The sequence below is a fragment of the Rutilus rutilus genome (genome assembly GCF_951802725.1).
Source record: "Rutilus rutilus genome assembly, chromosome: 5".
NCBI lineage: Eukaryota > Metazoa > Chordata > Actinopteri > Cypriniformes > Leuciscidae > Rutilus > Rutilus rutilus.
In genome coordinates, this window is record NC_140213.1 from 31,465,331 (window position 1) to 31,491,738 (window position 26,408).

At 35.2% G+C, this 26,408-nt stretch overlaps 1 protein-coding gene across 1 annotated transcript in view; it reads left to right on the forward strand.

The window, feature by feature from the left end:
* kcp (kielin cysteine rich BMP regulator) overlaps positions 1-26,408 on the forward strand; it is a 61,448-nt gene that overhangs the window by 26,044 nt on the left and 8,996 nt on the right. Inside the window, exons 12-43 of the mRNA XM_084409171.1 lie at positions 795-888; positions 994-1,076; positions 1,225-1,318; positions 1,633-1,715; positions 1,894-1,979; positions 2,076-2,166; positions 2,257-2,356; positions 2,477-2,562; positions 3,204-3,300; positions 3,707-3,862; positions 4,863-5,015; positions 6,325-6,477; positions 7,771-7,923; positions 8,929-9,081; positions 11,128-11,304; positions 11,831-11,913; positions 12,436-12,529; positions 12,685-12,876; positions 13,058-13,228; positions 13,420-13,596; positions 18,086-18,168; positions 18,477-18,650; positions 18,798-18,977; positions 19,645-19,909; positions 20,533-20,615; positions 20,720-20,813; positions 23,598-23,771; positions 23,854-23,936; positions 24,008-24,128; positions 25,596-25,678; positions 25,754-25,853; positions 25,934-26,022. Coding sequence (XP_084265297.1) covers positions 795-888; positions 994-1,076; positions 1,225-1,318; positions 1,633-1,715; positions 1,894-1,979; positions 2,076-2,166; positions 2,257-2,356; positions 2,477-2,562; positions 3,204-3,300; positions 3,707-3,862; positions 4,863-5,015; positions 6,325-6,477; positions 7,771-7,923; positions 8,929-9,081; positions 11,128-11,304; positions 11,831-11,913; positions 12,436-12,529; positions 12,685-12,876; positions 13,058-13,228; positions 13,420-13,596; positions 18,086-18,168; positions 18,477-18,650; positions 18,798-18,977; positions 19,645-19,909; positions 20,533-20,615; positions 20,720-20,813; positions 23,598-23,771; positions 23,854-23,936; positions 24,008-24,128; positions 25,596-25,678; positions 25,754-25,853; positions 25,934-26,022 — 4,005 coding nt within the window. The remainder of the gene's footprint in view (positions 1-794; positions 889-993; positions 1,077-1,224; positions 1,319-1,632; positions 1,716-1,893; positions 1,980-2,075; positions 2,167-2,256; positions 2,357-2,476; positions 2,563-3,203; positions 3,301-3,706; positions 3,863-4,862; positions 5,016-6,324; positions 6,478-7,770; positions 7,924-8,928; positions 9,082-11,127; positions 11,305-11,830; positions 11,914-12,435; positions 12,530-12,684; positions 12,877-13,057; positions 13,229-13,419; positions 13,597-18,085; positions 18,169-18,476; positions 18,651-18,797; positions 18,978-19,644; positions 19,910-20,532; positions 20,616-20,719; positions 20,814-23,597; positions 23,772-23,853; positions 23,937-24,007; positions 24,129-25,595; positions 25,679-25,753; positions 25,854-25,933; positions 26,023-26,408) is intronic.

A 26,408-nucleotide genomic window follows, 5' to 3' on the forward strand; every position in this document is an offset into this window, starting at 1 on the left:
TATTAGTGAACTATTTATTTAGAATTTAGTAGACATAACTTTTGGACTGTCTGGTACATTTTCCTGCTCTCTTTTACACTTTTTCTCCCTCACAGACTACTTTAAATGTAATGTGCTTATTGATTTACATTATATATTCTTACTTATTATGAAAAGTAATATGGTTTGATAGTTGCATCCCACCATTTAATTAGTGTTACTTAAATGTTTTCTGTAAAATGTAGGCCTGTAGTAAGTTTGCAAAAAATAAGTTTAGCATTTTTCGCAAAATTAATGTAAAAATCAAACAAATTGAAACAAGTTTTTTTGTTGTAAATCCCAAAAAGTAATGTTACTTTACTCATTACTTTCGCAAATATAATTTTGTTATATTTAAGGAAATGTTATTACATTACAAGTGTTTATTATTTTTACTAGTTTTTTTTACTTTAAGTTTTTCGTGAAATATTTATATTTCAATCTTTTCAGTTAATAATATTTCATATATTTTGTTTTAGTTACCAATAACAGCACTGTACATAACACACGTTACTTGTTATGCATTACCCTTAATGTTGGCCAAAAAGATCACGTATTTCACTTCTAAACACATCTTGCATAGAGTATATATTCTAAAATTCACTACTATGTCCTCTACAATGGTGCTTTTGGTGCTGTATTTTTGAAATCAGCATTAATTAAGGAGGTTGTGTGTGTGTGTGTGTGTGTGTGTGTGTGTGTGTGTGTGTGTGTGTGTGTGTGTGTGTGTGTGTGTGTGTGTGTGTGTGTGTGTGTGTGTGTGTGTTTTCTTGTAGGCAGGGAATATAGAATGTTACACTCAGTCGTGTCCTACACTTCCTTGTCCTTTGGTGGAGACTGTAGGTGGGCTGTGCTGTCCCAGGTGTCGAAGTAAGTGTGATTTGAGCTTTTTGTACATTTTTGTGCATTTTAATGACATGCAACTTGCTCAGACATGCTCATACTCATCAAAAAAGTATTTTGTTTGATATAAAGGTTGTGTCCAGAACAATGTGTGGCACCTGCACGGTTCTCAGTGGATCCATCCTGATGACCCCTGCACGACCTGTACATGCATGGTGGGTCATCACCTGTTATTGATTAGATAGCTTGTTTTCTTAATGTATTGCATATCTCATGGGCTATCAGTGTTTTAGTCTTTAAATGTAATATCTCTCTCTCTCTCTCTCTCTCTCTCTCTCTCTCTCTCTCTCTCTCTCTCTGTAGGAGGGTCAGGCTCAGTGTGACAGTGAAACCTGTCATGTCCCCTGTACAAACCCAGCCTCTGCTCCCCCCGGATCCTGCTGTCCTGTCTGTGACGGTGTGTCCAAACTTTTAAAAATGACTTGTTACTATACTTTTAAATCACTCTAAATCAGAACATTTGAGAGCATGCAATCAAATTGATATATATTGCTTGTCTTATTGTGACTGATTCATTTGTTGACATTTTTCCAAGAAAAAGATGTTTGTTAGAATTGAACAATGCCATGATAGATCTATTAACTACAAACATTTATTGACAGGCTATGGCTGTATTTCTTCAGATAGAAGTGTCTGTTAAATGGCTACTTATACTTCACATGAGTTTGATATATTTACATATATTTCTATACATACATATTTTTCTCACAGGTTGTAATGTGGATGGAAGGGACATCCCGAATGGGATGGATTTGCCGCCAGGATCCCAGTGTGAGGGCAGATGTACATGTGTGGTAAGTTGCATAAGAACTGAGTTGAATAAGAGATATTTCATTTTATTTTATTTTAAAATGTATACCTTGAATGCAGTGTAAATGACTTTGAATAAAAGCGCCCAAATGTTGTAAATTGGTTTGGATTGGTTTTGGGAAAAAAAAAGAAGCATTCTAGCAGAAGATATTTTTCTTTCAGAATGGGAATATTAATTGCGTTCGGTACCCCTGCCCATCGACTCCCTGTTATAATCCAGTGAAGAGACCAGGAGAATGTTGTGAACGGTATTAATAACATTTTTTCTTAACAATTTTGGCTAAAGTAGTAAACGAGACAGGCATCTTAAAGGAAACACATCTTATTAATCAATTGGTGTTCAGATGTGAGGAGTGCAGATATGAGGATATTGTATACACAGACAGTCAAAGATTCGTATCCAGAGAGGATCCGTGCTTGCATTGTCAATGCTCGGTGAGTGTTTTCACTTTAGATAAAAGTGTTTACTAAATGTATGAACATTTGAATGTATTTGTATGTGAATGTGTCTATCTTGTGATACAGGGTGGGCAAGTGTCATGTGAATCTACAAGATCTTCATGTCCGCCTCCCAGTTGCACGCACCCAACAAATTCACACGGCCAGTGCTGCCCTACTTGTCACAGTAAAGAAGACAAACACAAGCATCTCTTTCCTCCTCTCCTTCTCTAACATGCAACATAATATCAAAGTGGTCCTGGCTTCCAAACACATAAGTAAAAAAATTGTTTTTACTGTGTTTCAGTGTGTAATTATGAAGGAAGGATTTACGAAAATGGAGAAGTGTTTAGGCCTCCTGGTGGTGGTCCATGCCTTCAGTGTACATGCAAGGTGAAACAAACACACACACACACACACTTACTTAGAGTGAAAAGAGCTATTCTGAATCCAGCTTACACCAATGTTAATCTCTTCAATGAAATTACTGATGAATTTTTTTGATTTTTTCAAAGTAATTAAAGACATAGCCTACTGTTTATAAAATGGTGTTTTTGTTAAATGTTTATACATGCTAAAATTATTATATAAAATGTTTTAAGTATTTGGTTTAATCTTTTTGTGTCAAATAAAATGTTGACTAAAAATTTACTGCGATATTTGGCTAAAATTGATGAATGTGATGACACAATATTGAGTACATTTAAAGAATATTTATGTCAAAAGACAACAGCTAAGACTTAAACAAAAAACTTAAACTTATGTTAAAAAAGTAAACACACACACACACACACACAAAGTACCATAGAAGTAGCCCATGTGACTCATGCACTATATTCCAAAATCATCTGAAGCCATATGATGGTTTTATGTGAGGAAAAGGGCAAAATTTAGGTTGTTATCTGCTTTGAATATCATTTGCATATGTGCATATTCAAACAGCACACACATCAAATATCAAAACACATCAAATATCATGCTAGGTTTGAAGGCACTGAAGCCATTGATTCTTGTGTGTGTGTGTTTTGTTAAAGGCTGGTAACGTGAGATGTCACCAGGAAAGATGCTTATCTTTGAATTGTGCACTTACCACTACCGCTTCTCCTAACATCTGCTGCCCAGTGTGCAGAGGTAAGACACGGACACTGACACGTACTGCTGCTACTGACTCACTGCTTGCATAAAGCACATTCTCACATACACTACCATTCAAAGGTTTGGGGTCGGAAAGATATACATTTTCTGCAAATCAGCATATTAGAATTATTTCAGAAGGATCATGTGACACTGAAGACTGGAGTAATGATGCTGAAAATTCAGCTTTGCATCACAGGAATAAATTACATTTTAAAATATATTCAAATAGAAAAGTTATTTAAAATTGTAATAATATTTCACAATGTTACTTTTTTTTCCTGTATTTTTTATCAAATATATGCAGCCACGGAGAGCATAAGATACTTCCTTTAAAAACATAAAAAAATCGTACCAACTTCGAACTTTTGAAAGTTTACGTGTGTTCATTCTGTGTTTGTAGGATGTATGTGGAATGGCGTTCAGTATGAGGAAGGAGCCACGTGGACTGACGGTGGCCAAAGTTGTTCTTGTGTGGGGGGGCAGGCTACATGCATCATGCTGCATCAAAACTGTGCGCCGGCTCCCGGGCCCAACGCAGAACCCACCATACCTACAAGTAAGAGAGAGAAAAAAGACTAGAATTTAAAGGCCTACATAGTTGTCTACATAGGCCACTACATTTTAAGGCAGCATACAAAGTAAAAGATAGAAAGTAAATGATTTGAATACAAATCTGTCCAAAATATAGTTCAAATAAATGCTGAATATATTTTGTAAACAGGAAGGCTTAAGGAAATATATTGTTTTTAAATTTATCTTCAAATATTAAAATATACTACAACTAAAAAAAAGAAAAAATATTATAATCTAATATACAGTATATATTTCTAAATATATTTTATTGTCCTAACTATAATTAAAAAATAAATATTTTTCATTCATCAAAAATTTTAAAGAATGGAAATGTATATATGAGGAATTATAAGTATTTTTAAAAAATATATATATAAATTTTTTTTATATATATATATATATTATTATTATAATTTTTTGTTTGTTTTGTTATTAGCTATATTTTTGCATAATTAAAATGTGTATCATTTGAAATGCATTTTGAAATATATCTGAAAACATCTGCATTTTAATTAGATTGAACTCATTTTCTCTGGACAATTCTTAATACTGAATAAAACAAGTATATCTAAAGTAGCATTTTGCTTGAAAGGTTTCACTGCAATAAACTCATTGCCATGCTTTCTGGGATTTCCTGGGGCTGGTTGCATAAACATAGCTATTATGTTAAGACAGTGTCTAAAGTTCTAGTATGACCCACTAGCAGTTAGTCAGGGGCAGTCAGTCATGTGACACTGAAGACTGGAGTAATGATGCTGAAAATTCAGCTTTGCATCACAGGAATAAATTACATTTTAAAATGTATTCAAATAGAAAAGTTAATTCAAATTGTAATAATATTTCACAATGTTACTTTTTTTACTGTATTTTTTATCAAATATATGCAGCCACGGAGAGCATAAGATACTTCCTTTAAAAACATAAAAAAATCTTACCAACTTCGAACTTTTGAAAGTTTACGTGTGTTCATTCTGTGTTTGTAGGATGTATGTGGAATGGCGTTCAGTATGAGGAAGGAGCCACGTGGACTGACGGTGGCCAAAGTTGTTCTTGTGTGGGGGGGCAGGCTACATGCACCGTGGATCAAAACTGTGCGCCGGCCCCCGGGCCCAACGCAGAACCCACCATACCTACAAGTAAGAGAGAGAAGAAAAGACTAGAATTTAAAGGCCTACATAGTTGTCTACATAGGCCGCTACATTTTAAGGCAGCATACGAAGTAAAAGATAGAAAGTAAATGATTTGAATACAAATCTGTCCAAAATATAGTTCAAATAAATGCTGAATATATTTTGTAAACAGGAAGGCTTAAGGAATTTTTTTTTTTTTTTTTTTTTTTCAAATATTAAAATATACTACAACTAAAAAAAGAAAAAATATTATAATCTAATATACAGTATATATTTCTAAATATATTTTATTGTCCTAACTATAATTAAAAAATAAATATTTTTCATTCATCAAAAATTGTAAAGATTGGAAATGTATATATGAGGAATTATAAGTATTTTTAAAAAATATATTTAAAAAAAATATTATATATATATATACAGTGGTGGTCAAAATTGATGGCACCCCTGATAAATATGATAAAAAATGGCTGTAAAAAATAAATCTGCATTGTTTATCCTTTTGATCTTTCATTAAAAAAATTCACAAAAATCTAACCTTTCATTGAAGTAAAAGAATTGAAAGTGGGGGGTAAATCACATTATAAAATAAATGTTTTTCTCCAAAACACGCTGGCCATAATTAGATTTTTTGAATGAAAGATCAAATGGATAAACAATGCAGATTTATTTTTTACAGCCATTTTTTATCATATTTATCAGGGGTGCCATCAATTTTGACCACCACTGTATTTATATATATATATATATATATATATATATATATATATATATATATTTTAATTAAAATGTGCATAATTTGAAATGCATTTTGAAATATATCTGAAAACATCTGCATTTTAATTAGATTGAACTCATTTTCTCTGGACAATTCTTAATACTGAATAAAACAAGTATATCTAAAGTAGCATTTTGCTTGAAAGTTTTCACTGCAATAAACTCATTGCCATGCTTTCTGGGATTTCCTGGGGCTGGTTGCATAAACATAGCTGTTATGTTAAGACAGTGTCTAAAGTTCTAGTATGACCCACTAGCAGTTAGTCAGGGGCAGTCAGTCATGTGACACTGAAGACTGGAGTAATGATGCTGAAAATTCAGCTTTGCATCACAGGAATAAATTACATTTTAAAATGTATTCAAATAGAAAAGTTAATTCAAATTGTAATAATATTTCACAATGTTACTTTTTTTACTGTATTTTTTATCAAATATATGCAGCCACGGAGAGCATAAGATACTTCCTTTAAAAACATAAAAAAAATCTTACCAACTTCGAACTTTTGAAAGTTTACGTGTGTTCATTCTGTGTTTGTAGGATGTATGTGGAATGGCGTTCAGTATGAGGAAGGAGCCACGTGGACTGACGCTGACCAAAGATGTTCTTGTGTGGGGGGGCAGGCTACATGCACCGTGGATCAAAACTGTGCGCCGGCCCCCGAGCCCAACGCAGAACCCACCATACCTACAAGTAAGAGAGAGAAGAAAAGACTAGAATTTAAAGGCCTACATAGTTGTCTACATAGGCCGCTACATTTTAAGGCAGCATACAAAGTAAAAGATAGAAAGTAAATGATTTGAATACAAATCTGTCCAAAATATAGTTCAAATAAATGCTGAATATATTTTGTAAACAGGGTGGCTTAAGGAATTTTTTTTTTTTTTAAATTTATCTTCAAATATTAAAATATACTACAACTAAAAAAAGAAAAAATATTATAATCTAATATACAGTATATATTTCTAAATATATTTTATTGTCCTAACTATAATTAAAAAATAAATATTTTTCATTCATCAAAAATTGTAAAGATTGGAAATGTATATATGAGGAATTATCAGTATTTAAAAAAATATATTTAAAAAAAATATTATATATATATATATACAGTGGTGGTCAAAATTGATGGCACCCCTGATAAATATGATAAAAAATGGCTGTAAAAAATAAATCTGCATTGTTTATCCTTTTGATCTTTCATTAAAAAAATTCACAAAAATCTAACCTTTCATTGAAGTAAAAGAATTGAAAGTGGGGGGTAAATCACATTATAAAATAAATGTTTTTCTCCAAAACACGCTGGCCATAATTAGATTTTTTGAATGAAAGATCAAATGGATAAACAATGCAGATTTATTTTTTACAGCCATTTTTTATCATATTTATCAGGGGTGCCATCAATTTTGACCACCACTGTATTTATATATATATATATATATATTTTTTTTTTTAATTAAAATGTGCATAATTTGAAATGCATTTTGAAATATATCTGAAAACATCTGCATTTTAATTAGATTGAACTAATTTTCTCTGGACAATTCTTAATACTGAATAAAACAAGTATATCTAAAGTAGCATTTTGCTTGAAAGTTTTCACTGCAATAAACTCATTGCCATGCTTTCTGGGATTTCCTGGGGCTGGTTGCATAAACATAGCTGTTATGTTAAGACAGTGTCTAAAGTTCTAGTATGACCCACTAGCAGTTAGTCAGGGGCAGTCAGTCATGTGACACTGAAGACTGGAGTAATGATGCTGAAAATTCAGCTTTGCATCACAGGAATAAATTACATTTTAAAATGTATTCAAATAGAAAAGTTAATTCAAATTGTAATAATATTTCACAATGTTACTTTTTTTACTGTATTTTTTATCAAATATATGCAGCCACGGAGAGCATAAATACCTCCTTTAAAAACATTAAAAAATCTTACCAACTTCGAACTTTTGAAAGTTTACGTGTGTTCATTCTGTGTTTGTAGGATGTATGTGGAATGGCGTTCAGTATGAGGAAGGAGCCACGTGGACTGACGGTGGCCAAAGTTGTTCTTGTGTGGGGGGGCAGGCTACATGCACCGTGGATCAAAACTGTGCGCCGGCCCCCGAGCCCAACGCAGAACCCACCATACCTACAAGTAAGAGAGAGAAGAAAAGACTAGAATTTAAAGGCCTACATAGTTGTCTACATAGGCCGCTACATTTTAAGGCAGCATACAAAGTAAAAGATAGAAAGTAAATGATTTGAATACAAATCTGTCCAAAATATAGTTCAAATAAATGCTGAATATATTTTGTAAACAGGGTGGCTTAAGGAAATATATTGTTTTTAAATTTATCTTCAAATATTAAAATATACTACAACTAAAAAAAGAAAAAATATTATAATCTAATATACAGTATATATTTCTAAATATATTTTATTGTCCTAACTATAATGAAAAAATTTATATTTTTCATTCATCAACATTTTTAAAGAATGGAAATGTATATATGAGGAATTATAAGTATTTTTAAAAAATATATATATAAAAATTTATATATATATATATATATATATATATATTATTATAATTTTTTGTTTGTTTTGTTATTAGCTATATTTTTGCATAATTAAAATGTGTATCATTTGAAATGCATTTTGAAATATATCTGAAAACATCTGCATTTTAATTAGATTGAACTAATTTTCTCTGGACAATTCTTAATACTGAATAAAACAAGTATATCTAAAGTAGCATTTTGCTTGAAAGTTTTCAGTGCAATAAACTCATTGCCATGCTTTCTGGGATTTCCTGGGGCTGGTTGCATAAACATAGCTATTATGTTAAGACAGTGTCTAAAGTTCTAGTATGACCCACTAGCAGTTAGTCAGGGGCAGTCAGTCATGTGACACTGAAGACTGGAGTAATGATGCTGAAAATTCAGCTTTGCATCACAGGAATAAATTACATTTTAAAATGTATTCAAATAGAAAAGTTAATTCAAATTGTAATAATATTTCACAATGTTACTTTTTTTACTGTATTTTTTATCAAATATATGCAGCCACGGAGAGCATAAATACCTCCTTTAAAAACATTAAAAAATCTTACCAACTTCGAACTTTTGAAAGTTTACGTGTGTTCATTCTGTGTTTGTAGGATGTATGTGGAATGGCGTTCAGTATGAGGAAGGAGCCACGTGGACTGACGGTGGCCAAAGTTGTTCTTGTGTGGGGGGGCAGGCTACATGCACCGTGGATCAAAACTGTGCGCCGGCCCCCGAGCCCAACGCAGAACCCACCATACCTACAAGTAAGAGAGAGAAGAAAAGACTAGAATTTACATAGTTGTCTACATAGGCCGCTACATTTTAAGGCAGCATACAAAGTAAAAGATAGAAAGTAAATGATTTGAATACAAATCTGTCCAAAATATAGTTCAAATAAATGCTGAATATATTTTGTAAACTTAAGGAAGGCTTAAGGAAATATTTTTTTTTTTAATTTATCTTCAAATATTAAAATATACTACAACTAAAAAAAGAAAAAAATATTATAATCAGTTTTATATTATACAGTATATTTCTGTCAGGGTTCTGTCACTTCTGTCTAGTTTATTTCTTGGTTTTGTGACAGAGCCCTGACACTCCTGTTTTGTCTTGTCTGTGCGCCTTGTTTCATGTGATTTCTTGTCTTGTTTTGTCTTTTGCTGTGTAGCACGCAGCTTATGTTTACACTAGCTGTGTGCTTTCATGTTGTCATGTTTTGTGTGAACACGTGGCTTGTGAGTGTTCTCACTGACTGCGTGTTCATGTCTCGGTAAGTGTGAGCACATGGCTGGTGATTGTTTTACTGGCTATGTGCTTATGTTTTTGTCATGTTTGGTGTGAGCACATGGCTTGTCAAGTTTTCTTGTGCCATGTGCTCTCCTGTTGATTGTCTACTCTAGCCCCTCCCATCTTGTTGCCTGATTATTGATTTATTTGCCCCACCTGTCCTCCCTCGTTACCTCCTTTGTTTGTTCTCCCTATTTATTCTCCCTGTGTTTGCAGTCATGTGCTGTTTCGTCGTCGAATGTACCTCTTGTGTCCTGCCTAGATCCTTTTGCCAAGTCCAGTCCAAGTCAAGTCTGTATTATTTTCCCCTTCGGGGTAGTTTTTGTTTGTTCCTGTTTTATTTTTTGTACTCAATTAAAGCCTTATTTCTCTGCACTTGAGTCCTTGCTACTTCCACCTACCCCAACCCTGACAATTTCTAAATATATTTTTTTATTGTCCTACCTATCATTTAAAAATAAATATTTTTGTAAAGATTGGAAATGTAAATATGATATATAAATATGTATATATAAAATATATTTTAAAAGTATAAAAAAAAGCAATTTTTTTGAACCAATTTAGTAGAATTTGAAATATATTTTAAAAATAAATCTGAAAATGTATCTGCATATATTTTAAAATATATTTAGCATTAATTCAACCTATTAAGATTAGAAATGTACATATGAGGAAATATAAGTAATTAAAAATTATATGTATATATGTGTTTATATGTATATATATATATTTTGTTATTAGCTATAATTTTGTATAATTAAAAGTGTATCATTTGAAATACATTTTGAAATATATCTGAAAACATCTTCATTTTAATTAGATTGAACTAATTTTCTCTGGACAATTCTTAATACTGAATAAAACAGTATATATCTAAAAGTTTTCACTGCAATAAACTCATTGCAAAGCTTTCTGGGATTTCCTGGGGCTGGTTGCATAAACATAGCTTCCACGGTGCTTTAGACAGTGCCATTAGCAGTTAGTCAGGGGCAGTCAGTCTTTTCGGTATCAAATTAGGCTAATCTACGTTTTTATGTAACCGATTAAAAAAAGCTATGAACAGTCTCAAAGAAAAAAATGTGGTGTTTAACTTGTAAGACTAGTCTTAGCGATTTATGCAACCGGCCCCTACTAATGTTTGTATAATAGCCATGCTGCTTTAGATTTACATAAGCTGTCTTATTTGCACAAGTTTACAGTCTTTTTACAACACCTCACATTGTGAGTGTTCCTACAATGCTAAGAGGAGTGTAATGGTTGCTAACATCTATAACTATCCATCCGGCAGGACAGATAACGATCAGAATAAGTTATTGAGAAGGTTTTGATAAATATGTGTAGAATGGTAAGACTTTGTGTGGTGCAGCATCATGTCGTCAAGTGACATGTTCTAATCCGTACACTCCTCCTGGAGAGTGCTGCCCCCAGTGTCCAGGTACACCTTCACTAAATATTCTCAGATAACTTGATCTTAGTGTGCACACTAACAGTTATTGTCTCATCTTGCCATTTTCTTCCCTTAGGAGTCTGTGAATATGATAACCGCATCATTACTAATGGAGATACATTTCCAAATCCTCGGAATCCATGTGAGGATTGTGTTTGCACTGATGGACGTGTGGAGTGTGGGAATCACGAGTGTCCAAGGCCGGACTGCAACTATCCTCGGCCGGGGACGTGCTGCCAAAACAACTGCAATGGTGAGAGCCTTAAACATCAAAATTGCATTAGAACAAATTTGGTTTCACAAATTAAAAAATTTTCCCCCCATTTTTTACCTTAATGAATGCACATTTAGATAACTTATGTCTTGCGAATAAAATTAAATCAACATAAACTAATATGTATGTTATTATATGTATAATTAAGCCTAGAATTGAATATTAATTCATTAGGGGCACATTTGCCCCCTATATTTTTATTTTTGAGGGCATTTTTGTCATTGTGGAAACCCTCTTAATTTCTAACCCTAAATATAAATAGACACAAATTAGAGTATACAGCTAACAGAATGTGGCAAGCTTTGATCATTTGGTCTTGAAAGAATTTGATGAGAAATGCTTGAGACATTAAGACAATTAAACAATGGAATTTTCTATGTGTGCATTTGAATAGTCTCGAATTTCTCTCCATTCAATGACATTTCTGTTTAGGAGAAATAAAACTCTTTCCTGTAAGCATGTATGCAAACCAGTCACTTATAAAGCTCCTCTCCCTTTCCTTCAGGATGTAGATATGCAGGTAAAGAGTATCCAAATGGAATGGAATTTCCACATCAAGAAGACAAATGCAGGACGTGCCATTGCATCGTAAGTGTCTCTTTCTCATACGTTTGGGATTGTGAGAAAGAAATCATCATGGCTGCATTTTTATTTTATGAAATATTATTACATTATTAATTTATTTATAGATTATACATGTATTTTATGAAATATTATTACATTTTAAAAGAACTGTATTTTATGTTCATACATTTTCAATAATGTAATTTATTCCTGTGATGTTAAGCTGAGTTTTCAGCATCATTACTCCAGTCTTCAGTGTCACATGATCCTTCAGAAATCATTCTAATATGCTGATTTGCTGCTCAATGAATATTTCTTATTATCACTGTTGAAATGAGTTGTGCTGCTTAAGATTTTTGTGGAAAATGTTCAGGATCTTTGATGAATAGAATGTTCAAAATCTTTTGTAAAATTATTATTGTTTTTACAGTGATTTTTGATCAATATAATACATCCTTGCTGAATAAAAGTATTATATAACTTTTGAACGGTGGTGTCCACACATCCACACAAACGTGTTGTGTATCTGTGTGTGTTTGTCTGTAGAATGGTGACGTCCGGTGTCTGATGAAGCGATGTCCAGCGCTGCAATGTGCTGATTCGTTTGTTCCACCAGGAGAGTGCTGCCGCCAGTGTCCAGGTCACACTGCTGCTCTTATACCACAATCACGTCATGCCTGAATCACCTTAATTACAAGATGACAATTTGAAGATTGTACTATAAGCTGTTCACATGCTAGTTACTATTCAGCAACTCAAAATTACCCTAATTCTAACATGTTTATCCCATTCCAGTACGTCTAGCACACCCTGCTGACTGCAATGTTGAAGGACAGCATTACAGGCACAGGCAGCAGTTCCACCATGCCCTTGACAGCTGTCAAACATGCATTTGCACCGATGGGACAATGACATGCCGGCACAGGCCCTGCCCCTCTGCCTCCTGCTCTCACCCCATAATTCAAGAGTGCTGTCGCACATGTGATGGTATTTCATCAACTGATATGTAGAGAGCAGTAATTATATTTACATATGTGTATATGTACAGTACCGTACAAAAGTTTGGTGTCAGTAAAAAAATATTTTTAAGAAATGAATAGTTTTTGATTGATCAAACCATCAAATATATCAATCACATATATGTCTGTGTCTGTCTTTGGTTTTGCAGGTTGTCTGTATAATAGCAGGGAACACACTAACGGTGCTACATTTGAGGATCCGTCAGACCCATGCAGGACGTGTGTTTGTCGTGATGGGACTGTGACCTGTGACCGTAATCACTGTCCCCGTAGTGACTGTCCTTTCCCTATACAGGGCAGGTGCTGCCCACAATGTGATGGTACGTGTTTGAGTACACTTATACACATTCATGTGAAGATTTGCGTGATGTACAAGAATTTAGTATTATTATTGTCTGTTTAAGTGTCTTATAAATAAATATATATATATATATATATATAATATATAATTGATTTGATATTATTATTATCATTATTATTATTATGAGTTGTATTTTTTCTTCTTCTTCAGGCTGCATGTATGCTGACGTGGAGTACCGGAACGGTCAGGAGTTTGCAGACCCTTCTGATCACTGCAATAGTTGCATGTGCATGAATGGTTACGTGATCTGCAATAGGAGGCTATGTCACAATCCAGGATGTAGGTACCCCACCAAGAGGGCGGACCAGTGTTGTTCTGTGTGTGAAGGTACCGTATCACACTGTGTCTAAATACAAAGTGCACTTTCAGCAGAATTTAAATTTTACTAATATTGATGACTCCCCTTACGAAAAATAAGTTTATTCAAGTGTTCTATTATGGCGCTTTTCCATTACCAGTACCAGCTCGACTCGACTCGCCTCGCCTCGACTCAGCTCGGCTCGGCTCGCTTTTCGCTCCGTTTTCCATTGCAGATAGTACCTCCACAATAGTACCTGGTCGTCATAGCGACACCGCAGGAAACTGCCGTGACTTAATCTTTTACGCGAGACGCGCGAGACACACCCGCTACCTACACACACAGGACAATGGAGGAAATTGAGTGTATGCTGTTTTTGGATGTTTTTGTTTTTGTTTTTGCTGTTTTTTATTCAGGATACTGCGTCTGGCGCGTGCAATGATGACGCAGTGAATAGTGACGATTCTCTCTGACCAATCAGCAGTCTGCCATGATTTCACGTCACATTTTAGTATCGCCTCAGCTCGCCTCAGCCCGCTTATGGCGCTTTTCCACTGCATGGTACGGCACGGTTCGTCTCGGTACGGTTCGACTCGGCGCGGAACGGTTCGGCTCGCTTTAGCTCGGTTGCTTTTCCATTGCAGTTAGTACCGCTTCAAAATGGGTGGGACTGATCGTTATAGTTGCCGCCTACTGCCATGACATCATCGTAAACGCGCCACATTTCAAACGCACAACACAGTGGATGGTGCTCTTGATTCTCGGCATGTGGATGTTTTTAAATTAAATTAAACGTTCTTATAATGGTTTACTATATGGAAGGAAAATTCTTAACGTGTAATTAAACGTTGCGTTCATATTCTGGGCTCATCTGATTTTTTGTACATAGCATAGCCTACTTTGTTATGATTTTAGTATCATAATGATTAATAAATGCACGCACAATTATCCGTGAACTTGATTTGAACAAATGCCTTTCAACTTGTGTGTGCAAAATTCAGAATTAAATGAATGTGCAGCAATCTTTACAAATAGAGAGTCTAGGCCTAATGTACTGTTTTAAATTACTGCCATTAAAAAAGCGCATTTAATGTTAATGTTATGTTATTTTTTTCCATCTGCCTATGTTGATTATGAAAAGTGAACAGCACGAGACGAGTAGAGAGACATGGAGCGAGTCAGACATAATTTTGACCACTTCATTAAGTTTTGTTCACTTTGTTTTCTTTAAAGTGAATTTCGTTTTGTATAAATTGTATCTTAATTTTAATAATTTTTTCATCAAACAATTGCCTGGATTGAATAAGATGCAAAATAGACAATTTAATCATTGAGGCGCTCGAGCGGTCACTTGCATTGTACGTTAACTGGAGCGCATCTCATCCTCAAATACACAAAGCTTGAAATGTCTTTAAACGAAATAATTCAAAACAAAAAGAAATAGGCTACTCTCTTATGTAATCCATTATGTGCATTTCTCTCTATAGGCGCGTTTACTACGAATATGGCGATCGTCAACTTCATCTTTGCCATGCACAGACACTGACAGAAAACACTATTTTATAAATAAAAATCAGTGCACGCGTTTTAATAAAATTAAAACTTTAATTGTGATCATTAAAATAATTGAATATTAAATAATTTGTGGCCAAGTTTTGCTCATTTATTAATAGTATGTATATATAGGCTATATATAGGCCTATAATTTTATTAAATTGAACAAGCGCAAAATTCAGCATTCAATCAAATATTCAAAAAGACTTAATAATAATAATGTTATTTCAACACAATATCTCGTTATTTCGACATAATGTGCGTGCAACAAGCAAGATGTGCCAACAACACATGCCTATGTATAAAAATGTATAGGATAACGCAATGTAAGTCGCTTTGGATAAAAGCGTCTGCCAAATGCATAAATGTAAATGTAAATGTAAATGTGCGTTTGTAAATCCGGGGACGCGTGCACTGATTTTTATTTATAAAATAGTGTTTTCTGTCAGTGTCTGGCAAAGATGAACGATCGCCATATTCGTAGTAAACGCGCCTATAGAGAGAAATAACATTATCATTAAGTCTTTTTGAATATTTGATTGAATGCTGAATTTTGCGCTTGTTCAATTTAATAAAATTAAAACTTTAATTGTGATCATTAAAATAATTGAATATTAAATATTTTGTGGCCAAGTTTTGCTCATTTATTAATAATAATAATAATAATATATATATATATATATATATATATATATATATATACACACACACACACATATGTGTGTGTGTGTGCCCTCAGCACATGCGTTAAAAATTATCCGGCGCCGCCCCTGACTGCAAGAAACAGTTTACAAGAAACTTTTTAACTGCAAGACACTACAGCGTTGGCTGTTGTCTACTGGCTATTTAAATCTAGCGGGTTTGTCTCGTGCATGGTCTCGTGTCGCAAATACAATGACACTGGTAGTGACGATTCTGTCTGACCAATCAGTGATCTTCAGTGTTTTCACGTCACATTTTAGTACCGGTACGGTACGCTTGGAACCTCAACAGAGGTGGTACCATTTAAAGCGAGCCGAAGCGAGCCGTACCGTACCGTACCATGCAGTGGAAATGCGCCATAAGCGTGCCGTACCGAACCGAGCCGTACCGTACCATGCAGTGGAAAAGCGCCAAAGCGTGCCGTACCGAACCGAGCCGTACCGTACCATGCAGTGGAAAAGCGCCATAATAGAACCGCGCCGGAGGTGGTACGAAAAAAAGTACCTGGAAGCAGGTACAGGTACAACTTTTACACAGTGGAAAACCAAACAGAGCCGAGTCGAGTCGAGTCGAGCCGAGCCGAGCCGAGGCGAGCTGGTACTGTGTAGTGGAAAAGCGCCATTAGTATACTTCTTTTAAACAAAAAATAAGAAAGTATACTTTCAGTCTACATTTTATATACTTCTCAAAAATACACTTTATTTACTTCTCAGAAATATACTTAAAATCACATACAAGTGTACTTGACTTATACTGAGAGAAAAGTCCTAGTATATTTTGCCTGTACTTGAACTCAATCTTTTGATCGAGATATACTTAAAAGTATAATTAAGTATTCAAAGTATACTTGGCTTGTAGTTGTGTTAACTCTTTTGATTGAGTAGCCTATTAATTGTTTTTTTACATAGTTTTTCATATAGTCTTATGGAACTTACATTGTTTGAAAATATTGATTAGAATATTGATAAATGTTTCTAATTCTGCGTATCTAATTTTTTGTGTAGGCTAGTCCACTGACACACAAAAAAACAGATACGCAGAATTTACTCTATAGGAATTTACTCTAATTCTACTTTTCCCCTAGCCTGGAAATCCAGACCTAAATCTAAAAGATTAATTTATGAGATTAATAACTCGCTGAGCAAATTCAAATTTTTTAATTACCAGGGTACTTTTCCCCACCATTGACTGAATTTTCCAGTTATCCATGTTTTCACTGTTATACGGTAGGGGGCGCTATATGACACGTCTTCTAGTACAGAATCTCCTTATCAAAAGACAGGAGAAGAAGAAGCTGAAACAAGTGATAGAAGATTGCTCACTCAAATGTAAAATAATGTGATCATTAAACAGCGTGTAAATCAAAACTGCTTAATATTAGCAAATGAAATGAAGCATAACCAATGAAGAGAAAACGTCTGAAGCTTTGGGGGTGTTGGACTCGATCTACTCCATATGTGTTTTGATCATCGTTCTGAATCTGATCAAGGCGTAGTCTTTGACAAAAATGTTATTTTCTCAACTTTTTTGTTTAAAATGTTGCCTTTCTTTATGAAACTTACAGACATTCAAGTGTTGATTAAAAAAGATGTTTTTAAAATTAAAGTACAGTTAAAGGTATTTTTCAAGTATAAAAAAATAATATCTACATTTGAACATAGTAGTATACTGCAAGTGCAAAAATCATATATAAATAGTAAACTATAAGTATAATATTATGTTCACTTAAAGAAAATTTCCAAGTATACTTGCAGTAAAACTATTAAAGTAGTTTACTGAGAGTACACTTCAGTGTGTACTGTGTACTTTCATAAACAAAACAAAATTACTACTTGTATTAAAATAGTAAACTAAGTAGTTTACTACTCTTACACTTATAGTACACTTACATGTATACTACTAAAAGTGGGCCAATTTAGTCCCAAGCAGTATTGAAATAGTACACTTACAAGTTTACTACAAGTACACATTGATACTAGTATACCTACTAGGCCTACTTAAAGCATACTTAAAAATATACTTAAACATTACTTAGGTATACTTCATAAAATTAACTTGAAGTACACTTCTTTTTCGTAAGGGTCATCCTGCACTACAATGATTTTTGTCCAGTCAGATGCTCTTTGGAATGAGAATGCCCTTCCCTATCATAACACCTGCAACTGACTTGCAAGTTGCAAATTAGGGTTCGTGGCTGTGGCATAAGCGTGTTTGTGTGTGTGTGTGTGTGTGTGTGTGTGTGTGTGTTTGTTTATTGTACAGGCTGTAAGTTTGAGGGAAGAGTTTATGCAGATGGTGAGTCGTTCCAATCACCCACAGCATCATGTGAGGAGTGCAGATGTTATGTAAGTATCTATCTATCTATCTATCTATCTATCTATCTATCTATCTATCTATCTATCTATCACAATATTGACAGAGCTTGGAATAAATGCACAATTTTGTTTTTTCATAATTCAAATAAAGTGTAACAAATTAGAACATGTGTGAACATTGATACCTCAGTGTTTATCTATCGTTCTGTCTATTGTTCTGCCATTCTATCTGTCATTCTTTCTATCGTTATTTATCTGTATAAAATGAATCAAAGCAATTACGTTTTTTTGTGAGTGTATGTGAATTAATGGTGGGGCTGGATGTTTTTGTTGATCAGAGAGGTGAGGTTCAGTGTTCTCCTAAAAGCTGTCCCAGGATCTCCTGCCATCACCCTCAGCGGGACTCCTGCGCGTGCCAAACGTGTGAAGGCTGTCAATACCACAGTCGGGATTGTGAAAATGGAGAACGCTTCACTGATCCCAACGACCATTGCCAGGGCTGTATTTGCCTGGTACACGAATAAACACCACGTTGTTACCAAAGTTTATCTTCATTTTAAATAATATATCATTATACATTTTTGGTGTAATGTATTTTTCTGTTGCTGCCGCTGTGTTGTAGTTTTACTTAACACATACTGTTTTGTGTATGTGTGTAGAATGGAAGTGTATCATGCACACCCGTGTCTTGTCCAGAAGTGTCCTGCAAGCGCCCTGTGCGTCCTCCAGGTGAGTGCTGTCCTGTGTGCACAGGGACATGTGAACACCTGGGACAGGTGTATGAGAACAGTGCCACATTCACCCCACCCAACGACCACTGCTCTACCTGCACATGCCTGGTAAGACCACCGGTGTATATGTGTACATTAACCATAGTAAATATAGTTATCACCAAAATACACTAGCAACAATGGATTAACAAAAAGTATTGAAATATACCATTGAAATACCATATTGTTGTTTTTTCAACAATAAAATAAATAATAAAATAAATGAATAGAATAGAATATCAAATAAAAATGATTCTAAAACTATTTACATTGTCAAGTCAAGTCACCTTTATTTATATAGCGCTTTTTACAATACAGATTGTTTCAAAGCAGCTTTACAGTGATAACAGGAAAATAATGCAACAAAGTTTGTTTCCGCTGTACAGCAGATCTAGAAGAAAATAGCATCATAGTCCAGCTTAAGTAAGTTCAGTGATGGTTCATTTTTGTTGTAAAAAAGTGATTAATTTACACATATATATATATATATATATATATATAGCTGCTCTGGAGAAAACAGTGATGTCATCATCCAGCTCAGTTCAGTTCTCATATCAATAATATTGTTGAATATTAAGTGTCCTGAACTAAGCAAGCCAAAAGCCAAAGGTGACAGTGGCAAGGATACTGCCATACTGGCTACTGTATACTGTATATCAATCATGGTATTACCATCTGATACCATCACCATGCCATAGTACCAAACATTTTTTAACATATTGCATTTGTTTTCCAGAGCGGAGTCGTGTTGTGTGAGAAAAAGCCGTGTTCTCAGCAGTGCACACATCCGGTGCACAGTAGGCACTGCTGTCCGGTGTGTGACGGCTGTCTGTTTGAAGGGCGGACGTTTGCAAACACACAGATGTTCAACGCCCCCTCGGACCCCTGCAGGCGCTGCGTGTGTCAGAGCGGCTCTGTTACGTGCACCGTGGTCGACTGTCCTGTGGTTTCCTGCCGGAACCCCTTCACCCCACCGGGAGAGTGCTGCTCACAGTGCAGAGGTCAGTGTGTCGACATGTGAGGTCAGTAGCAAACACTAGATAGCATAATTATATTATCTTCTAGGATAGCATGTCTGGGGAAAAAAAGGCTGCAACATGTAAAACAAAATGAAATACACATTGTTTTGAAGGAGGATCCCAGATTAATTTATTCTAATTTTACACTAGCAACAATACATTAAGAAGTGCCATAATAATGCCATGTTTTGTTCACTGTCAACATTCAAATAAATATAAATATATAAGAATATAATATAATAACAAAATATATATGTAATATACAATAAAAAATAAAACTTCTACCCTGCTGTCTCTGGTTAATTTATTATGATTTTACACAAAAAGTGCCATGTTTTTTTTGGACATGTACCATGGTAGGATCATGTGTTCTCTCTCGAGTACCCTACAAAAGTCGTAATACATAAAAATGGTATTTAAACTGAATATTGTTATGTACTGTATACTGTATATTCAAAAACTTAACTTTCAAGCTCTATTGAGATCAATTCAGCTCACTAGGCTCTGGAAATCATGTTTGTCTGTTTAGTTGTGAGTCTGTGTTTTTGTGATGATTGTGTCTGTATCTGATCTGAGTTTTACCTGTGATCTCTTTGGCCTCACAGGATGTGTTGAACAAGGTCAGGAGTGTGAAGAAGGACAGAGCTTGGCCCTCCCCTCTAAACCCTGCATGAACTGCACCTGTGTGGTAAGACACACAACACACAAATTCAGCCGTTAGCATCTCATCCTGACTCAAGCATGAGATTTTGACTGATAGAAAGGTTCAGTGTTTACAAATGTGTGTTTCAGGACGGTGAGATGAGCTGTGTAGGTCATCATTGTGCTAAACTGACCTGCATGCATCAAGTCACTGATCCCGGCTCCTGCTGTCCCCGCTGCAGAGGTACAGACAAATAAATTAGGACATATAGCATTTTTTCCTGACATTTACTTATAATGTTAGTCCAATTTCTTTGGATCAGTTTAGTTTTTCATGATAATTTACCAGCCTTTCTGTGACCCCTAGACTTAAGCAAAAACAATTAGCTTTTGCTGCTGTACCTTTAAAACTTTTTTATACAAATGACCTCTAAGATATGCTAAACTCATTGTGGTCATTTGTAATGTGCTTATAGTTGTGAATACAATACCTTTGATTAATGAATGACCCTTTTTATGTTTGAATGAGTACTTTATAAATTATTATTATTATTTATTTTATAATAAAATTTCAATTTAATGAAATAAAATGTATTCATAAAAATACATTTAATTTATTAAATTTAGTTATATTATTTATAAAAAAATAAACACTTCATTAAAAATGAACGCAGATATTACACTCACCTAAAGGATTATTAGGAACACCTGTTCAATTTCTCATTAATGCACTTATCTAATCAACCAATCACATGGCAGTTGCTTCAATGCATTTAGGGGTGTGGTCCTGGTCAAGACAATCTCCTGAACTCCAAACTGAATGTCAGAATGGGAAAGAAAGGTGATTTAAGCAATTTTGAGCGTGGCATGGTTGTTGGTGCCAGACGGGCCGGTCTGAGTATTTCACAATCTGCTCAGTTACTGGGATTTTCACGCACAACCATTTCTAGGGTTTACAAAGAATGGTGTGAAAAGGGAAAAACATCCAGTATGTGGCAGTCCTGTGGGCGAAAATGCCTTGTTGATGCTAGAGGTCAGAGGAGAATGGGCCGACTGATTCAAGCTGATAGAAGAGCAACTTTGACTGAAATAACCACTCGTTACAACCGAGGTATGCAGCAAAGCATTTGTGAAGCCACAACACGCACAACCTTGAGGCGGATGGGCTACAACAGCAGAAGACCCCACCGGGTACCACTCATCTCCACTACAAATAGGAAAAAGAGGCTACAATTTGCACGAGCTCACCAAAATTGGACAGTTGAAGACTGGAAAAATGTTGCCTGGTCTGATGAGTCTCGATTTCTGTTGAGACATTCAGATGGTAGAGTCAGAATTTGGCGTAAACAGAATGAGAACATGGATCCATCATGCCTTGTTACCACTGTGCAGGCTGGTGGTGGTGGTGTAATGGTGTGGGGGATGTTTTCTTGGCACACTTTAGGCCCCTTAGTGCCAATTGGGCATCGTTTAAATGCCACGGCCTACCTGAGCATTGTTTCTGACCATGTCCATCCCTTTATGACCACCATGTACCCATCCTCTGATGGCTACTTCCAGCAGGATAATGCACCATGTCACAAAGCTTGAATCATTTCAAATTGGTTTCTTGAACATGACAATGAGTTCACTGTACTAAAATGGCCCCCACAGTCACCAGATCTCAACCCAATAGAGCATCTTTGGGATGTGGTGGAACGGGAGCTTCGTGCCCTGGATGTGCATCCCACAAATCTCCATCAACTGCATGATGCTATCCTATCAATATGGGCCAACATTTCTAAAGAATGCTTTCAGCACCTTGTTGAATCAATGCCACGTAGAATTAAGGCAGTTCTGAAGGCGAAAGGGGGTCAAACACAGTATTAGTATGGTGTTCCTAATAATCCTTTAGATGAGTGTATATGATATTAAATAAGACTTAAAGCGTTGGTTCACCCAAAAATGAAAGTTCGGTCATCATTTACACCCATAGTGTCAATTGTCGTAGATTTTTCTCTAAACCTAACTACGTCCTATAATATTTATACTCTAGCACGTCTACAGTCGGCCGAGTCTAAGCCTATACCCTAGCGCGTCTACACATCGACGTCGGCTGGGTGCTAATCAATCCTATACTCTAGCGCGTCTACACATTGACGGCGGCTGAGTCTAATCCTATACCCTAGCGCGTCTACACATCAACGTCGGCTGGGTGCTAATACCTGTTCCCCTAACTAGCTTACTTCCTGCGTAGGAATAATCGACAAACAGACTTCGGCAAATGTCCTCTAAATGCTTTAATCACGGCCGGAGGATCTCTCGAGTAGTTCTCAGAGAATCTCCCCCAAGAAGAAGCAAGGCCGGAGGATCTCCGACAAATTCCATTGAGAATCCCACCAGCTAAAAGAATACAACAGTTTTTATAGAATAAGGAGGTATGGCAAAAATGTCATGCTGCATTACATAATTTCCCCACAATTTGATTGGTTTTCATAGACAAACCCTTCTATTACTAGGTAAAGCAAACTTTGTTTTGTTCATTAAAAATCCACCACACATTCCAAACCGATCTGTGTAATTCAAATGAAAATATTTTTAATTAAATCTGAGAGATTTCTGTCCCTCCATTGAAAGTCTATTCACTCAAAACGTTCATAAAGAGATGGTCAAATAAATCCATATGAATCTTGGGTTTAATCCAAGTATTCTGAAATATCACAATCGCTTTATATGATGAACAGATTTAATTTAGGCTTTTTTTTTTTCTTTTTTTTTCTTTTTTTAACATATACTGTAGACATTGATCAGTAAATATAAACACAAGCTCAGCCGTGAGCCGTACTTGCTTGACGAGAACAAACATCATTTCAAAGACTTTCAATGGAAGGACAGAAATATCTCAGATTTTATTAAAAGTATCTTCATTTGTGTTCCCTAAGATGGATTTGGTTTTTTTTGGGAAGAATTTTCTTTTTTGGATAAACTATCCCTTTAAATAAGATCCCACTAAAATAAGTGCTACTAAACCGAGCTGTCTCTCTTTCAGGGTGTTTTTATGATGGCGCTGAGCACATTGAAGGCAGTACCTGGTTTCCATCCAGTGGTCCCTGCATGTCCTGTATGTGTGTGGATGGAGTGACCACCTGCTCGAAGGTCCACTGTCTCTCCACCTGTCTAAACCAGATCAGCGTGCCAGGAGAATGTTGCCCAGTGTGTGCAGGTACAATCCCTACAAACAGTTTTGTGCATGCATAGTGTTGTTTTGGAAGTTTAATGTTTTAAATGTGTTTTTCTTCTGTCAGACTGCGTGTTTGAAGGCCGTGTGTACGGCCCTGGAGAGAGTTTCCACCCTTCTGGTGACCACTGCCAGATCTGCACCTGTGAGGTATGGATCATCACAAAATTTTGTGTGCATATGTTGGTTTGCTTGCTTTACGGTGTGTGGATGTGTTGTAGGTGATGCCAGACGGGAAACAGCACTTGAGCTGCTATAGGAAGCAGTGCCCGAGACTGGTGGACTGTCCTAAACACAATATCCTATACAGCGACTCTGACTCCTGCTGCCCTGTCTGTGCACGTTAGTATGAACACTGCTATGAACAAATTTTCTACATTGCTGTGCTAGTTTCGTGATTCTCGTTTAACTCTGTAGTCTCTTTCTTCTCACATAATAAATTAATTGGTAACACTTTACAAAAACAAAGTAAAAAAGAGCAAAAGCATATTTATAAATGTTGTTTGTTCCTTATACATTAACATTTATATAATTTTATTGTTAGTTTGTTATACAGTACTTAATGTTAACAAATTGAACCTTATTGTAAAGTTTTGACCAAATAATTACAAGTCAAACCACTATCAGTGTTGTTATCATGTTAACTAAAACTATTAAAAAAAAATTTTTGGTTATTGAAATAAAGCTGAAATAAATCGTCTTGGCAATTAACTTAAATAAGTGTAAGTTAAAGTACTAAAATCACTGAAACTAAAACTGAAATAAAAAGCTAAATAGACATATTTAAAAATTGTTACAAAAGCACATGAAAAAATTACTTACACTTAGAGTAACTTAAAGTTAGAACTAAAAAAAAAAAGCTAATTAAAATATTAATAAATATTATATTAGTAAAAATGTGTGTGTATTTCATGTCCATATGTCCATTTATTTATTTGTTTGTTTATTTTTTGGAATGAGTGGGATATTGTACATTCAATATAAGAATCATGTATTCCTTAAAGGGATACTCCACTTTTTTTGGAAATAGGCTCATTTTACAACTCCCCCAGGGTTAAACAGTTGAGTTTTACCGTTTTCGAATCCATTCAGCCGATCTCTGGGTCTGGGGGTCCCACTTTTAGCATAGCTTAGCATAGATCATTGAATCGGACAGGACCATTAGCATCTCTCTCAAAAAAATGAAAGAGTTTCGATATTTTTCCTATTTAAAACTTGACTCTTCTGTAGTTACATCGTGTACTAAGACCGACAAAAAATGAAAAGTTGTGATTTTCTAGGCTGATATGGCTAGGAACTATACTCTCATTCCTTAGAGAACTGTTTAACTCTGGGGGAGTTGTAAAATGAGCCTATTTCCCAAAAAAGTGGAGTATCCCTTTAAAGCCGTGGGATAATAACCATGTTTATTTAGCTAAAATGAGCTGTAGATCCTGTTGAAAATAGATTGTATTATATGCCATATTTCATTTGAGATGAGCAAAAAGAAATTTTAAGGGATTTAAGTAATGTACATTTTCTAATTAAAACCAATTTTCAGAAAGTTTTTTCTACACTGATTTTTTTTAGGTCAGACATATTTTCAGTATTTTTCAGCTAAATTATAAAGACTCAACTTCAAAAATGCAACATTTTGAACAAACTGTATTTATGACAGACTTTAATTACGTCAAAATATGGTGTTTATTCTGACTAAGATCTATAACATTTATTAAAATAACTTATATGAGACTCTTTAAAGAAGTCTTTTCAAATCTTTATCATACAGTTGAATCACTGATTGTTTAATTCTTGTGGTTTGTGTTTCAGAGCCCCTCAGTAACTGCACAGATGCACTGATCGGTAATGAAGTGTTAGCCACTGATGATCCATGTTTCACCTGTCAGTGCAAGGTATCTAAACGCACTGCTGTTTTGTAAAGCCATTGTGCATTGATATGGAATGATGACGTTTATGTGTGTGTTTAGGATTTGACATGGACGTGTATTCATCAAGGCTGCCCTCCTCTCAGCTGCCCTCCGGATTATCAGCACACACACCCTGATTCCTGTTGCCCCGTCTGTGATGGTACAGTCTCGCTATCAGAAATAATGCAACGTCGCTTCTTCCAGTGTATGTGTGCTCACTTGTATATGTGTTTGTCTCAGAGTGTGTATTAGAGGGCGACAAAACCCACGTACTAAGCGGACAGAGATGGACAGACCGGGAGAATGAGTGTATCACCTGCATCTGCAATGTGAGGGAACTCACATTTTTTGATGGTTTCACGTTATTTGTATGTTTTATCAGGAAGTTGTTGTTATGATGTCAATTCAAGTTTATTTCTGTAGCACTTTTCACAATAGGCCTACAAATAGTTTCAAAGCAGCTTTTCAAATGCATGTTTTCAATGTTACAATTTAGGAAGTATTCTGCTATTAGTCAGAGATGAGCGTTTCAAAGCAATGTTCATATGGAAGTTATATACAGCTATAAAATAATTTGTAATGTGGTTAGTTAACTTCAGTGTTATCAAAACTTTCTAAGAACATATTTTTGTTAGCTGGGTCGAAAGTCTTCACAATTGTCTACGGCAACTTAAATCACTGCAAAGGCTGATTCCAAACTGGAGCTGACGCAATC